Source organism: Seriola lalandi, unplaced genomic scaffold, assembly GCF_002814215.2.
Source record: "Seriola lalandi dorsalis isolate HSWRI2012SDOR001 ecotype SW California unplaced genomic scaffold, Sedor1 jcf7180002053930, whole genome shotgun sequence".
Taxonomy (NCBI): domain Eukaryota; kingdom Metazoa; phylum Chordata; class Actinopteri; order Carangiformes; family Carangidae; genus Seriola; species Seriola lalandi.
In genome coordinates, this window is record NW_019524483.1 from 206,431 (window position 1) to 221,383 (window position 14,953).

General features: G+C 41.7%; 2 protein-coding genes across 3 annotated transcripts in view; both read right to left on the minus strand.

The window, feature by feature from the left end:
- Window positions 1-166: 166 nt before the first annotated feature.
- On the minus strand, window positions 167-14,544 carry pklr (pyruvate kinase L/R). Of its 2 annotated transcripts, none has more exons than XM_023402392.2 (12): window positions 14,436-14,544; window positions 9,997-10,161; window positions 9,298-9,389; window positions 9,030-9,161; window positions 7,426-7,612; window positions 6,212-6,485; window positions 5,280-5,430; window positions 4,318-4,470; window positions 4,039-4,205; window positions 2,523-2,589; window positions 1,837-1,951; window positions 167-1,706 (listed from the first exon to the last, which is right to left on the minus strand). In XM_023402392.2, exons 1-12 carry the CDS (start codon window positions 14,527-14,529, stop codon window positions 1,600-1,602), a joined length of 1,704 nt encoding a protein of 567 aa, XP_023258160.2. In that variant the 5' UTR covers window positions 14,530-14,544; the 3' UTR covers window positions 167-1,599. The 2 variants fall into 2 exon arrangements, with proteins under 2 accessions (XP_023258160.2, XP_023258159.1); XM_023402391.2 differs by lacking the exon at window positions 14,436-14,544 and adding an exon at window positions 12,443-12,655.
- Window positions 14,545-14,590: 46 nt separating this feature from the next.
- The window catches only part of cyp11c1 (cytochrome P450, family 11, subfamily C, polypeptide 1), a 6,609-nt gene continuing 6,246 nt past the window's right edge, over window positions 14,591-14,953 (minus strand). Inside the window, exon 9 of the mRNA XM_023402332.2 lies at window positions 14,591-14,922. Within this exon, the coding sequence (XP_023258100.1) occupies window positions 14,812-14,922 (111 nt within the window). The 3' untranslated portion in view covers window positions 14,591-14,811. The remainder of the gene's footprint in view (window positions 14,923-14,953) is intronic.

A 14,953-nucleotide genomic window follows, 5' to 3' on the forward strand; every position in this document is an offset into this window, starting at 1 on the left:
GTGCATATAAAGGTCTGGATCTAATCGGCCTGTTGCCATGGCATCGGCATCCCCATCATCCATCCCCCAAGGCCGCATGCCCGGCCGGCAAGACGCACGCATCCCTCGCAGGTACAGGTCGCGCGTCATCCTCTCTCACCAATACAGAGAGAGAGTGCATGCTGGAGAGAGTGATGTTGAAACTTTATTTAAATCTCGGACAAAGAACAAGTCTTTTTAAACAATGGTGACAAATACAAAACGACATCAAACAAATACAATCAGATTATGTCCATTAAAGGATGTCTCGTCCAAACCTGAGGTACACAAAGCTCGAGTGCTTCATACCTGTGGGATGATAAATGATATATGGCATGTATGATGGCAGTTCATTTAAAATGACTTCGTGAACGTTGTGCTCTATGCAAGCCATGTTTTACACAATTAGTACAATTTATCGTGACTGTGCTTGAATACAAAGTGAACATCCTTATAAATTATATCAAGGTAAAGTAACTGAGTACAATCTCTCTAATAATGTACAAGGCAAATATAGTTTTCTACATTCATTTTACAGCTGTATTTAGTTACTTTATTTTATATACACAACATATGACCACCATTTTAAATATGGTGCATTTTTTAAAAATGAATCCAGGCATTAGTATATAAATTAGCATCTCAGCAGGTATAAAATTAAATTGCTTCATAATTAATGCATTAATGCCTCAATAATAATAGCAATCTACAACAACAGTCCCCATTTGGAAGCATAAACATAAAAGTCCTTTAAATGTGTTTGAAATCTGCAAAGATATTGTCAGTGCTCAGTCTATGTAAAAGTGTTTTTTAGTGGCAGAGAGAGGTTGAAATAAACTGCAGGAGGACTGAAGGCATATTAGAGCTGGAAAGGAAAAAACAAAGACGAAGGATGCCTGCAGAAGAAAGGCAAGGATGTCACGTAAAAGATCATCAGACATGAGTAAGCCCTACACAGGAATAGATATAATTAAATTTATGGGAGAACAGTATGCAGATGTGGGCATCTGGGTCATCTCAGTGGACAAAAGGAGGTGTAGTCCAATACCCGTCGTCTCTGCATCTCCCGGCTCTGCTCATAAAAGCCAAAAGAACTGCAATGTCATAGAGATAAGCTCAGGACTATGGACAGAAATGAAAGCCTTATCTCCAAATTATATACAGTCTGCAAATAATGATGGGCTTCAACAATGGCCTGCAAAGAGACAATATTCATGTTCAATCCAGTATTACTTAAATAAGAGAGATTAGAAGAAGAGGCTGGACGGCTCAATTAGTGCAGGTTCAGGCCTGATGTGAACAGGACAACATGAATGGTTTAAGGTTTATTTGGAGGGAGTCATGACTTTTAATAAAACACCTTATACACAAATTCAACATTCATGAGACCAGTTCCAGTGGCGCTCAATATCTCTGAGTTTAAATAACAATGATGATTCTCTCATAGTTTTGTTAATTCATCAGTGACAGTGGTTATTATTTTCAGGTGGTGGTTCTCATTATAGGAGCTGTCTTAAAGAGGCTCTACCACTGTCCGGTCAGCATGTCAGTCAGAATTAGAGTCCAGGTCAGGTCAGGTTGTTACTCGGCACTGACTGCCCTCATAATGTTGGTGTGACCGGACCCCGGGATCCAGCCTGTCACCACAATCACCATGTCACCTGTCTTGAAGAAGCCTCTTGCTTTCCCTGTGGAAGCGGGTGGAGACAAACAGAGAGGTAGTGTGAGTAAGACAGTATCATAGCATACAACTAAGCATGCTAATGGATGCATGCAATAAGACAAACAACACACACACACACCCCCACACACACTGACCTATGTTCATGCCAAAATTAACCCTGTTGTCTACATCATCTGCCCAGACAGGAGCAGGCAGAGGGTGGAAGAGGACAGGAAACACTCCCCTTAACAGCTGGGACTGACGGGCGACCTGAGGAAGAGGGTTAGGGTTAGAAATTTGGATATTATTTTCCTTACTTGTGAGGTATGATGATAAATGTCAGTCAGTCTCTCCATCCAAGACTTTAAACGTCTAAATGCAATGTCTACCTGACAAGGGCTTCTCAAGAAAGAAAGGCCAAACTTCCTTTGAATTTGCTGTGCATGTTCAATATATCAATATTTTTGCTAAACACAAGAACCCGCAGACCCAAATTATCACTTGTACACAGTGAATAAATAGATATTAGACAAAATAAAAAAGGAAAGGGGGGTTATGCAGATTAACCCCGCATGATTTTAAAATCACAGGTAATCATGGCCTACTTTTGTGACACATGTTTTAAAACAACAGAAAGCTCTGTAGAAAGCTCCATAAAACAGGATTACACTCCGGTTAAGTATCACTCATAAATATTCTCAGTCAGTGAGACCAGTCTGACGATGTTCGCTTTTGAAAAGTGTGAGTCATCAACAATTAAGGCAGGTTTCTGGCAGGACGAAGGCACTGCTAGTCAACACAAAGACAGTTTTATAATTCAGTTCATAGGAGCGGGCTGTACCTGAGGACTTCTAGTGACTGCGATGATAGGACAGCGAGGCCGGTACCTGGACAGGAGATGTGCAGATCTGCAGAGACAAGGAGGAAAAAGGGATGAGGATGGAAAGTAAATTATCACAGCTGACACACATGAACGATGTTTCCACGGGTGGGTGACAAAATCCAATGTCAAGCGTCTTAGAGAGACACTATGAGTTTCCAGAACAGCTTCAATGCTCCGTGGTAGAGATTATCCCGGTTGTGGAGAGCGCTGATCTGATGCTTTCCCATACACTAAAATGAAGATGTCACTTGAGTCTCTTTTAATGAAACACTCGCCAGATGAGCTGTTTTTGTGTTGTCCGAACCTCAAGGTCACTTAGACTTGACTGACTTCTTGCCATCTTGATCCAAAGTCAACTGCACCTGCTCAGCAGTGTAATACATGTCACAGAGCAATGGTAGGATGTCATAGTGCAGTACACCTGTATGGAAGCATTTTCATTCCTTCATATATATGAAGGAATGAAAATGCTTCCATACAGGTGTATGGAAGCATAGAGCATTTTCATTCCTTCATATATATGAAGGAATGAAAATGCTTCCATACAGGTGTATGGATATATATATATATATATATATGTGTGTGTGTGTGTGTGTGTGTGTGTGTGTCTGTGTGTGTGCGCGTGCACGTTTTATGGAGAGATATTTGTTGTGGCAGGAAGGGGAGTTAGTTTACAAAGCACAACACACAAAAATGCATAAAATACAAAAGCACTATAAACATTATAGTCAACAAAACTCTACCCCTGAGGATGCAAAGGCAGAAAACAGTGCTGCAATAAATCTGTAGCTCTGCTCTGGGATAGATTAACATCTGTTGCTCCAACCTTTAAATAGCTCTCTCTGTTTGTAGAGAGTGAAAAAGAGAAACTTGCAATTGTAATGTTCTAACAGGTCTAACACTTTCAGGAATTGGCCTAAGTAAATGTCTACAGCATGTGCATGAATTTGAGTTTATTCCAAGAAATAACAATGAAATTGGACGATTTAGCACCTTACAATTTGTGTCCAGCACCAACATTTAGTGCCAAAGCAGGTAGTAATGTGCCTTTTATGTGGAAGAAACATTCACCTTTTTTTCCCTAAATTAAACCAAGTGTTTTAGTTGCCCAATCCTAACCATACCTTAACCATAGTTTGTTTGCCATAACCACAATCTTTCCCTTAAAACGACATCTGAGGAAATACATTGCTTTGTTGCTGAGAGTTAGATGAGAAGATCGATACCACTCATATCTGAACAATACATATGAAGCTACAGCCAGCAGCAAGTTAGCTTAGCTGATCACAAAGACAGGAGACAGGGGGAAACAGCCAGCCTGGCTCCGTCTAAAACACCTACCAGCAACTCTAAAACTCACTTATTAACATCAGGTACATATCAATTGAACATGAGAGTGGTATCAATCTAAGGGGTTTGGCAGAATTGTCCAATACTGTCTTTCTTGTCTGGGGATACATGTTCATATACACACCTGCCACTGGTGGTGAGGACTATGATGGCCCCAGCACAGGATTTGAAGGAGGACTCTACAGCTCCAATGGCTGTGACCTCTGTGGGATCAGAAGAGAGAGGAGTGAGGCGACGCAACTCCTCAAATAGCTGCTGGTGGAAAATGGCCGCCTCTGCCTCCCTGCAGATCTGCGAGACACAGACAGAGGATGAGTGTGTGGTGGTGGTGGGGGGGGAGTTATCATAGGGCACTAAGTCAGATGTAACAGAATGGACATCATGTGCACACAGAAACACACACCGAATGCATCATTGCGACTGCCTCCACAGGAAACAGTCCCTTGGCGGTCTCCCCAGATAACATTACACAGTCGGCTCCATCCAGCACGGCGTTGGCAACATCACTGCCCTCTGCTCTAGTTGGCCGTGGGTGGGCCACCATGCTCTCCAGCATCTACAAACACGCACAAACACACACACATAATACATTAACTTCACATTAGTCTCCTTACCAGACACAAAATGTCTCCATCAGGCACTGTAAAAGGATCTGATCAATTAATCCATCAAAAATAAGCCACTTTGTATCTTTGTAATTTTTGCCCAAGATGAGACAGTGACACGGCACATACAGGCGTTAGGGAGAGAGCGAGGAGAGGGGCTAATGGCTTTGTGGATGGATGGACAGCAGTGGAGGAGAAATGAGAGATCATTTAGACTGAGGCAGACGAGTATGACTTTGTGAGATCATTATTGGCATGCTGGAGACTCAGTATTACGAGTCAATAAGCAAGGCAGACAGTTGGAAAATGAGATAGCTCGCAGCGTTGCATGAGAGACCCCATTTTTGTAGTAGTTAAGAAGCTGCGACTAATGCTGATTAGTGTATGTGTGTGGGTGTTGTTTGTGGGCTCAGGTCTGGAGTAGCAAACCTGCTATAATGCTGTCACTCTGAGTCAAGAGCTGTAGCATAAACAAGATATAGCACTATGACTCAACATGGCTGCAGGACTGTGCCTGCATGTGTGTGTGTAACTAAAGAGGGGTATGAAAGAGAGGAAATGTGTGTGTGTTTGAGGATGAATTTATTGGACAAATGAGTGTGTGTCTGTGTGAGTACATCATGCAGGAGTATAAGGTTAATGTGTTCCTGTTAGGATTTAATGTTAGTTTACGCTGAACTGTTTGACATTTCATTGGCTAACACTGTATACTCATCTCCATCCTTGTCTGTGTGGGTGTGTGTTCGTGTCCGGCTCTGACCTGTGTGGCACAGATGACGGGCTTGCCGGCAGAGTTGCAGCGCCCAATCATCATCTTCTGAGCGATGAAGACTTTCTCCGCCGGGATCTCGATCCCCAGGTCGCCCCTGGCAACCATCACACCGTCGCTCTCAGCTAGGATCTCCTCAAAACTGACAGACAGAGTAGAAGGTGGGGGTGGGGGTTGAGTGTTTGGGTTAAAATAAGAGGGAGGAGGAAAAGAGCACAAACGCAGGAGTGAGCAGGGATCAGAAAGCAGAAGCAGGGTGGACAAAAACAATAACAGCACTTTGTTTCTGTGCATTAACAAGAACACATTCAAATCTCGATCTGCAAAAAACAGGATTTTTATGAATTGTCTCTGGATCCTGAAAACATATTGAGGACAGTGTTTCATTGTGATCTAAATCTTAAATCATCTGAATGGAATCCCAATCCATATGTGATGGCAGGAAGCTGTGATGAGGACACAGATTCAGGAAAAAATACAGCTGCAAGAGATGTAAAGCAGGACTTGTGGATACACATCATCATTATCATGTAAAATTTAATCTTAATGATCTGATAAAAAAAAAAATCCCATCTAAATTAAAGCAGTAGTTAAACATTGTCAGAAGCCAGGGAGCAGTAGAGAAAGCAAGAGATAAGTAAGAGAGATGAGAGATCAGTTACATAAATTGTGTCAGATACATTAAGTGGCAACCATAACTCACAGACAGCCACGCAAATTGATTATCATAGATGTGTAACATCCAGAGCCGACATATGTCCATCCATTACTACCAGCTGGCTGTCCACAGGAGGGGCAGATTGGCAGATTTATACGTCCTGTCACAGCCTCATTATGAAAGACTCACTGCCCTCAGCGACTGTATCGCTCAAAATAACTGCGCTGAGATGGTTTAAGTTCAGAGGCATTTTTCCGTGACTCACTTCTGAACACCTTGCCGGCTCTCCACCTTGCTGATCACTTTGATTTCTCGTCCGTGTGCCCCTAGAACTCGCCGTACGTCCTTGACATCCTCGGCTGAGCGGATGAAACTGGCGAACACCATATCGACGCCCTGGGCCACCCCAAACCTCAGGTCAGCCTCGTCTCGCTCGCTGACCGCCTGCAGGCCGATGAGGTCGCAGCCGGGGAGGTTGACTCCTTTGCGACTGCAGAGCACCCCGCTGGCCTCTACCACTGTGTCCACCCAGTCAGAGCCTGCAGAGGGCGAGGAGAGGAAAATAAGAGGTTAATTAAAATAGCCCTTTAAGTTTGGATCCAGTCCTGTTATATCACAACTACAAGCTGTTTGGAAAAAACATCTGTCAGTATGATTTAGAATCTACTATTTAGAAAAACCCTGACCTGAGAACAGGAAAAAGCCTTAACTCTAGGTTACTCTAACCTTAAACATCAACATATTTAAAATCGTGCAGGAAGTAATGCAGAATAATGGAAAAGTTAAAGACTTATTAGTGGAATGTCTATGATGTTTGTGTGATATTTTTAAGTTATTATTTTGGTGTAAATCACAGACAGCTGAGCCTCAGATATGATCTGCACCAGCATAATAGCGCAGAGGCAGATGTTGGTAGGGGGTTAGAAGACACTGAGGGATCCATCATGAATGGGTTATTCAGCTAAGAAAAGGTTTCCCTTTTTGAAAAGAAAATCACATTCACAATGAAAGACAGAGCCAATCATTGTGTGACCAAATGTACTGCTCATTTGAAGACAACAATAGTACCAATAATAATGTAATGCAGCAACAAAATACAGCATAGGACAAATAGGACACATAGAAATCAAGGCAAATAAAGTGACAAGTAGTATGTGATATTGGAAGATAGACAAGTGGACACTAATATGTTTGTGTCAATGTGTATATGTATATTATATGTATAGTATGTCTTCAGGTATGTACATGTATCCGTGCACATACTATTTACTGTTCTTTCTTTTTTTTTATTACATTTTGTTTTTCTCTCGATAATTTTCTTTTTGGAGAATTCTTGTACTTCTTCAGATTGCAAAATCAATGAAACATAAATCATGCAAATATAAAGTAAGAAGTAAGCAAAACTGTAGCAAATTGGAAGGAAGTAGTATTTCAACCCAGATGTATGAGAGGTACGTTCTCCACAGGTATGTGTGTTACCTATTTCTGTGACTTTGAGTCCAATGAGGCCATCGTCAATGTAGATCTTTCCTCCCTTGGTGAGGACTTTGGGCAGGTGGGGATAGTCCACCCAGATGATCTTTCCATCAGTTTTGTCTTTGTCGGTCTCTGCTGTCACCACTCGAACATGGCTGCCCTTTTCCAGCTCCACCTCCTCCTCCACTTTCTGTTCGAACACACACATATAGAACAAACTATCACAGACAGACACTCATTGGAAAGAAATTAATGCTGCCTTTAATCAAACACCATTATCATCTCTATATTATCAACACATTTTTAAAGGCAAAGGTTCACTTGAGGGACAGGGTCATTTCCAAGATAAGCACTTCATTAAATAGCATTTTTCTGTCAACACACTGTTCTTCACAGACCTATGGAAGGTGTTATCATGTATGCGTCATCACTAGTTGTTTCAAGGAAATCTGTTTCAAGGAAATCCTCTCTGTAGGTGCAATCAGTGAGGAGTTTTTTCCCAAGCCTCTGTGTTTGCTGCAGGGGGTCTACACAGACATATACACTGTCCTGTATATTATTCACCATGAGCATAAGGACCAACAAACTCAGTGTGTCCCTCAAATGTTTAGAAAAAAGAAGAACTGTAATTCATGTTCTGCTCTTACTCAAAAATGAATATTTTCTCCACTGGCATGTCAGAATTACAATATGCCAACCCTGGAATAGAAAATTGATGTGTCTCTATTGGCAAACATGGAGCTAATGCAAAAAATAAAAACAATGAAGAGAAATATTGACCTTCTCATACTGAGAGAGAATCTTTCTCTGTTTGCTGCTGCAAAACCACAACCTACATCTGAGCCAGACTGAAACCTGTTTGATCCAACTCTAACCACTGCCTGTTTGACTTATGCCACTCTTAACCTCCGACAACCAGCATGTGTTTTACAGTGTTTGTGGCTGAATAGTTCTGGTAATTCATTTTGAGTGCCAGTGATGATGATAACGTGACAGATTTTGTGCTGTATGAGGTAATAACTGTCACAGAAATATGTCACCTGCCTTGCTTAAAACATTTGTTGAGCTCTAGTGTTGCTGCTTCATTTTTGGATTTAAAATGACTGCTTATGTGTACTTGTGAATCTGTCATTCTTCCTGTCAATTACATAAACATGAACCAGCATTGTTCATGTTAATGTATGACAAAGAAATTAACTGGTAAAAATGCATTGTAGGATTACAAATATACATTTATGTATAACACATGCGTTAGTAATTCTATCTTCCGATTAAGTCACTAAACAGACTTCAGAGGAGACACAACAAGCAAGATTGTGCAGCCCGCACGTCATGCAGAGCCTTTTGTAAGATAATCAAGGCATGAAGAGGTTTCAAACAGCTTGGAGTCATTTGTTCAGCAAAGCAGACGTACACAACAGCATCACAAAGAACAACACAATCAGATGATGATGAAAAAGAAAATGAGGACACGCCAACGACTCAGTTTAAAAAGAATAGGTGTTCACTGCGTAAAGCAGTCGACATATTTTTTCTCTCACACCTGACTGCATGTGACTGGTTGATTAAGTTTAGACCGTTTAATGCATGAAGCATAACACTCTCACCCCTTTCACTAATCCAGTGCGGATCTCTGGACCCTTCGTATCCAAGGCGATGGCAACCGGCCGGTAATACAAAGGGTCAGGGGTAATCGTCTCCACTGCCTCTCTGACGTTTTTGATGGTTTCACCGTGGTACTGACAGACAAAAGTGGGGGGACAGACATAGACAGAATAGATGCATGACTGAATGACAGACCAAACCATGTGGGTGTAAGTTCTGTAATTGTGAGAAAGGTCTACACAGATGCAAACATAAAGTGCAGCTACATACCTCATGTGAGCCATGAGAGAAATTCAGACGAGCAATATTCATCCCTGCTTTGACCATCTCCTGGAGTTTGGGGATTGATCGGGATGCAGGACCTGAAAGGAAGAGCATTAAGAGAAAGGACATTTTACATTAAACCTGAGCTGAAACAATAGGTCTATTGACAAGGAATGAACGATTTTGATAATTGTTCAAGTCATTTTTCAAGCAAAAACGGCAAATATTTCCTGGTAAAAGCTCAAATATGACGATTTGCCTCTTTTCTTTGTTTCCTGTGAGAAAGATGAATATCTTTAGTTGTTAGACTGATAATAAAACAAAACAAGGAATTTAAAAATGTCACTTTGGACCAGGAAAATTGAAATGGGCCAATGAGCCAAGAAATTGACATTGGCAGATTAATCAATGATGAAAATGACTATTAGTGAATCACAGCCACAATCTGGGGAGTCACAGCTCTGGAGAACTAAGAAGCTATTTGTATATTGCACTTCTTTCTAATTATTTTCTCTTTTTTTCTGGCCAGAAGAAAAAGCAGCAAGAGCTGAAAAGCAACACAGCCAAGAATTAGACCCTGCCAACACACCCGGCACACAGGAGCTGGCTGTCTGACAGGGAGCCAGCCAGCGATGACATATAACAGTTGCCAGAAAACAAACTTGAAACTGAGACTCACTGTCTGCGACTGGTTGTCACACTCACCGATGGTGCAGATTATGCTGGTGTTGCGCGCTGTGATTGGCTCCTGGTCGATGTCCAGCAGACAGAGATGCTCCAGGAACGTGTCAGCCATGCTGGCGTCCAGCTGCTGGCGTTGGATGAAAGAGTCCGGCAGTGTCATCACCTCTGAGTAGCGCCTGATACAAGCTATAGTGACAGAGAAATGTTGTCAGCGGGGTGAAGACAGTCAGGGAAAATCTACTGCCAACTCCACCTGCGAGCACTAATTGACTAAACACCTTGAACAGAAAAAGAAGTGTAATTTCTTTGTTAATGATTGAAGAAAGAGAACAACACCTCTTCTATCTGTTAGGCGGGAAGAACAAAGATTAGAATGGCGGCTAATCACAACAGATTTTAAATGTGCACTCAGAGCAGAGGAAACGTATAGAGTGTTTGCACACAAAGGCACAAAAACACACCACACATTGACCTGACATTAACTACAACATGGAGGGATCATGAAGACTTACAGCCTAACATTCAGCATCCAAGTTGGTAATATACTGTATTTGGTAATAACACAACAGACTATTAATGCTATTAATGTCACATATGCAGGAAATGTAATGTTAAAGGTTTTATACTGACATTTGAACAAAGCAAAACAGGGGTTCTCCTCACCTGCAATCCTTTAATATAAGGCTGGTCATTTTACAGAAAACTAAACAGATCCAGACAAGATTCAGATTCCACATAGTTTAATAAAATATTATCACCCTCTCAACTGGCAAATTAATTAAGGAAAACTGAGACATCTTGCATTCTCCGAAAAGACACTCAAACTGAAAGAAGACTGATTTGACTGTGTTTTTGTTGTTGCCCAGTCTGTTTGTGTAGGAGCTACATGTTCTCCTCCAACCTGAAACCCTCAGTGGCAACAGACTCTCCATGAACAAGAGACAGATGAACGGACAAGCGAGAGAAACATGGAATTATCATTGAAAAACAAAAACAGTTCTCATATGATAGGTGACCAATTTTTAGGTAATGACTGTTAAACTATTAATTGATTTATTTTTTTTTGTCACTTGGGGGCAACTCAGCAAAGCTGTAAACACAATGACATATTACTAACTTACAAGGTTGTTATGGCTAAGGTTAGCGAAACTGTTGCCTGTTGCTCCTCTAGCATTTAACATAAGCATTTATTTGGTCCGACATTCACTCTCCTTGTACAACCTGCACGTCTCTCATGCAAAGAATTGTGGTACCTGGCTGAGGACTTTGAGCCAGTACAATCACATCCATTTTCAAGGATGTCACAGTCAGTCAAGCCTGCAATTTCTGCACAGGGGACGAGAGAGGAGAGCCTGACAGACAAGGTCGGTGCTAACTGCACGACAGGAGTCAAGAGGTGAGGACAAAGAAGGGGGAGAGGAGGGGAGGAAGAGGAGGAGAGGAAGAAAGAAAGGCGAGGTGAAGAAAGGAGGAATCTGGACAGGGAGAAGAAAAAAGGGATATTTTTGGTTGATTCGTTGGTAATCTGTTATTTTTTACCCTGTTAAGGAAGCTTGTTAACCAATGTCACAAATGTACGTCATGACACTAGATTTAAATTTGTGGCTACTTTTTCCAAAGCCCTTTGCAGACAAAAACTGAGAGGGGCAAAACTTGAAGGGGTCAATAGGAAACTCCCTGATGAAAATTGTGACTGGAGGTTTTTGCAGGATAGTGTGAACATGCACAGCTCCTTTATCCTGTCAGTGTTTTCTCCCTCTTTCTCTTCGTGTCGTTTTCTCTCTATTTCCACCTCCCTGTGACCCAGTTCTGCCGCACTGCTGCACACATCATTACATGTCCCACTGAGATCCTCCTCTGACACATCCCAGAGTGTATACATGGAAACACACACGCACACACACAGATACACACACAATATCATGCACTTACATACAGGTACCTGTTACTGGAAGGCTGATTATAAATAACGCAGACTTTAGGTCAAAGACACAGATGTTGGAAAATATCAGTCAATGCACGGCCTTTACGACTGATAAGAAAGGTGAACCAGGTGATGGGTGTCGCCACAATATTCCAGGAATGACCTGTTTGCAGTGGGTCACATTCTGACATGAACGTAGGTCAGTGTGTGTGTCTGTGTGTGTGTGTGTGTGTGTGTGTGTGTGTGTGTGTGTGTGTGTTTGGTTGATCAGTGAACCCGACATAAGAGGGCACATTTATGTCTGCACTGTCTGCACTGAAGTTCAAAAGACAAACCACACAGGAGGACATCATCAGACATTATCTGACCTGGTAGTTAAAAAGGGGCAAATGAGTAATGCACAGTATATGATGGAATAATCTCATATTGCCTAGTCACTGCTGTTGTAAAGTGACAAATAATTAGCCACTGATACACCTAATTAACCTCGCACAAAGCTCCTGCATACACAAAGTATGAACAAAAAATGTTCGGTTCACTTACCGACTCTGGTTAAAGCTTCCATTATATGCAAATCGACTGTTCCTCCTCCTGTATCGGTTTATTCTAGGGTTTCTTGGATTTTGTTCTGTAATTTTTCTAGATTTCCTCCTCTGTCTTTATTCTTCCCTGTGCTCACTTGTTGCACCAGTTATTCTCAGAGTCTTGTGTTACCTGAACAAGCCTAGTTCAGCCTCTTTCATTCATTTTTACCCCCTGACCCCTCTGCTGCCCCCTCATCTCTCCTCCCACTCACACCATTTGGAGTGACTCCATTGCTCGCAGCAGACGGGTGATTATGTTGAGTTAGTGTAGGTGGACAAGCCTGACTGGGCCATGGGGAAGCTAAAAATGGAAAAAAAAACCTTTATGTCAATAGACCAGTAATGACACTAAACTATCAGGGGGCACTACAGTACACTTGTCTTTCAGCCGCACTGCTGCAGATTATGTAATCCTAACGCTGACCTCAAACTGACACACTATTAGTCTCAAACCAGGGACTGAATATCTCTGCACTACTTTCCACCCTTTTCTGTATTGTGCTTAAACAATTAGTTGATAAAGACCTAATTGTTTAACAGTTGATCGACATTCTTAGACTAAACAATCAGTTGCTTAATCATTAGTGTTTGAGGAACTGCAGCCAAATTAGCTGATATGTCAGTGTAACCCAAACTTGGGTCTAGGGACAAATACAGGACCTCTCACTTTCTAATAGGCCAAAAGCAAAAGTAATTCACCTCATAATATAAATGTTAGTAAGCGATTCATAAAGATTTCTTACAATAATTCAAGTAAGCAGTAATGAATAATATGAATAAATTAGTTTTGGTCCAGAAGGTCTGACAGTTAATTGGAATAATATACATGATATATTAAAGAGCTAAAAAGACTAAGTGAGTTTCATAATGTTGGAGTATTAATACCAGCCACAACCTGGCAACCCAAACGTTTATTCTAAGGCCTTATTAACTATTAATTAAAAGCAATTAGTTACATCTTATACTGTGAGTAACATACTCCAGTGTTACCTTTCTAAGTTAGGATAAAATATTACTTTATGTAATATGCTTGTCAGAAGGGTTGTGAACTCCTGATTAATTTCCTGTATCACTACTTTGCTGCCCTCCACGTCTTGAATTCACCCACTGCAGCATGTTGCTGTTTTAGTGGAAAACACTTCCTGTGCTGGAGAACTGCGGAGGGATAATGGCTTGTGTTACATAAGTATGAGACTTTGACATGAGGTGTCACGTAGAGATGATGTGTCTTCCCCTCACTGACACACTTTACTCAAAGTTTCTTGTTGGTCTCTAGAAACAGAGCTGCACTCTGCAGAGTTGTATCTATGCACAGTCACGTATGAACCCGGGTTGACAGAGGGTGTAAATCGTTAGCCAAAGGACAAACAGACCTTTGTTCCTGAGTTAGAGAAAATTGACCCTGCAGCCCTGTGATCTGTAAAGCACACACCTAGTATAATATAATAGCACTGTACTTAATTACCAGTCTGGAGTAAAGGTCAGTTTTACGCATGGAGACCAAAGTGCAATAACATGATATTCAGCTTAAATGTGCAACAATTTAAACATTAAAATATGAGAATACACGAGACACGTTGCAGTATTGATATCAAAACCTAATCACATTTGACTTTTACATGAGCGCTTCATCTTATCCTGGAAGTGGGTTCCCTGCATTGGGAGGAAATAAAAATCTTCCACCAAAGCTCGTCAGTAAACAACAGAAAAAAAGGAAAAAGCAGGAGTGATCAATATCTGGCGGGGTGACAGGGGGGGGGGGGAAACAGCAGGAGAGATTTTCAGCCAAAAAATAAACAGTCTGATATGAAAAACACTGTTGCCTCACAGCAAGGTACAAAAACAAGTGCTGCTACGCTGCATGCAGAAGGACAGTTAATGGGCCTACACAGTGCAGACACAGTGTAAAGTAAAGCTGCAAAGTTTAGATGTTTAGGAAGGGAATGACAAACCTGTTGGATGCGTGAAGCGGGTCAAGACTGACTGGTGAGGAGGGACAACCGACACCAATGTTAATGAATAGATTTGTGTGGATTTTAGCGCCATCTGGTGGACAGCAGTGTTAATGCTGCTTTTGAACGCTCAGCCACAATGAAGACAACAGGAGGAGGAGATGGTACTTTTATTAGTCAGTATGATGAATTCTTGGACTGAATATAAAGAGCACGGGGAAGCAAAAAAGAAAAAAACTTAACTGATTGTCATCAGAAATTTTGTTGCTAGGTTAACACAGCTAAGGCTATATTATGTGATTTAACATGTCAAGTCTGTGTGTGTGTGTGTGTGTGTGTGTGTGTGTGTGTGTGTGTGTGTGTGTGTGTGTGTGTGTCAGAGCTTGCTGAAAGTGATCCTTGGTGGAGTTTCAGGCTGGAGGATGAGGGTGTATGTGGTTTTGATGTCCTCCGTGGAAGACACGCTGATGTGGAAGCTCAGCAGGATCTAGACAGGGAGTTGGGGGGGGGGGGGGGGG

Excerpts from the sequence above, each read along its gene's own strand:
- pklr (XM_023402392.2), bottom strand. The coding sequence starts at position 14,529 with ATGGCGCTAAAATCCACACAAATCTATTCATTAACATTGGTGTCGGTT. Across the intron at positions 9,390-9,996 it reads CAGCATAATCTGCACCATCG|GTCCTGCATCCCGATCAATC; the intron begins GTGAGTGTGACA and ends TCTTCCTTTCAG. Across the intron at positions 1,952-2,522 it reads CAGTCACTAGAAGTCCTCAG|GTCGCCCGTCAGTCCCAGCT; the intron begins GTACAGCCCGCT and ends CCTCTTCCTCAG.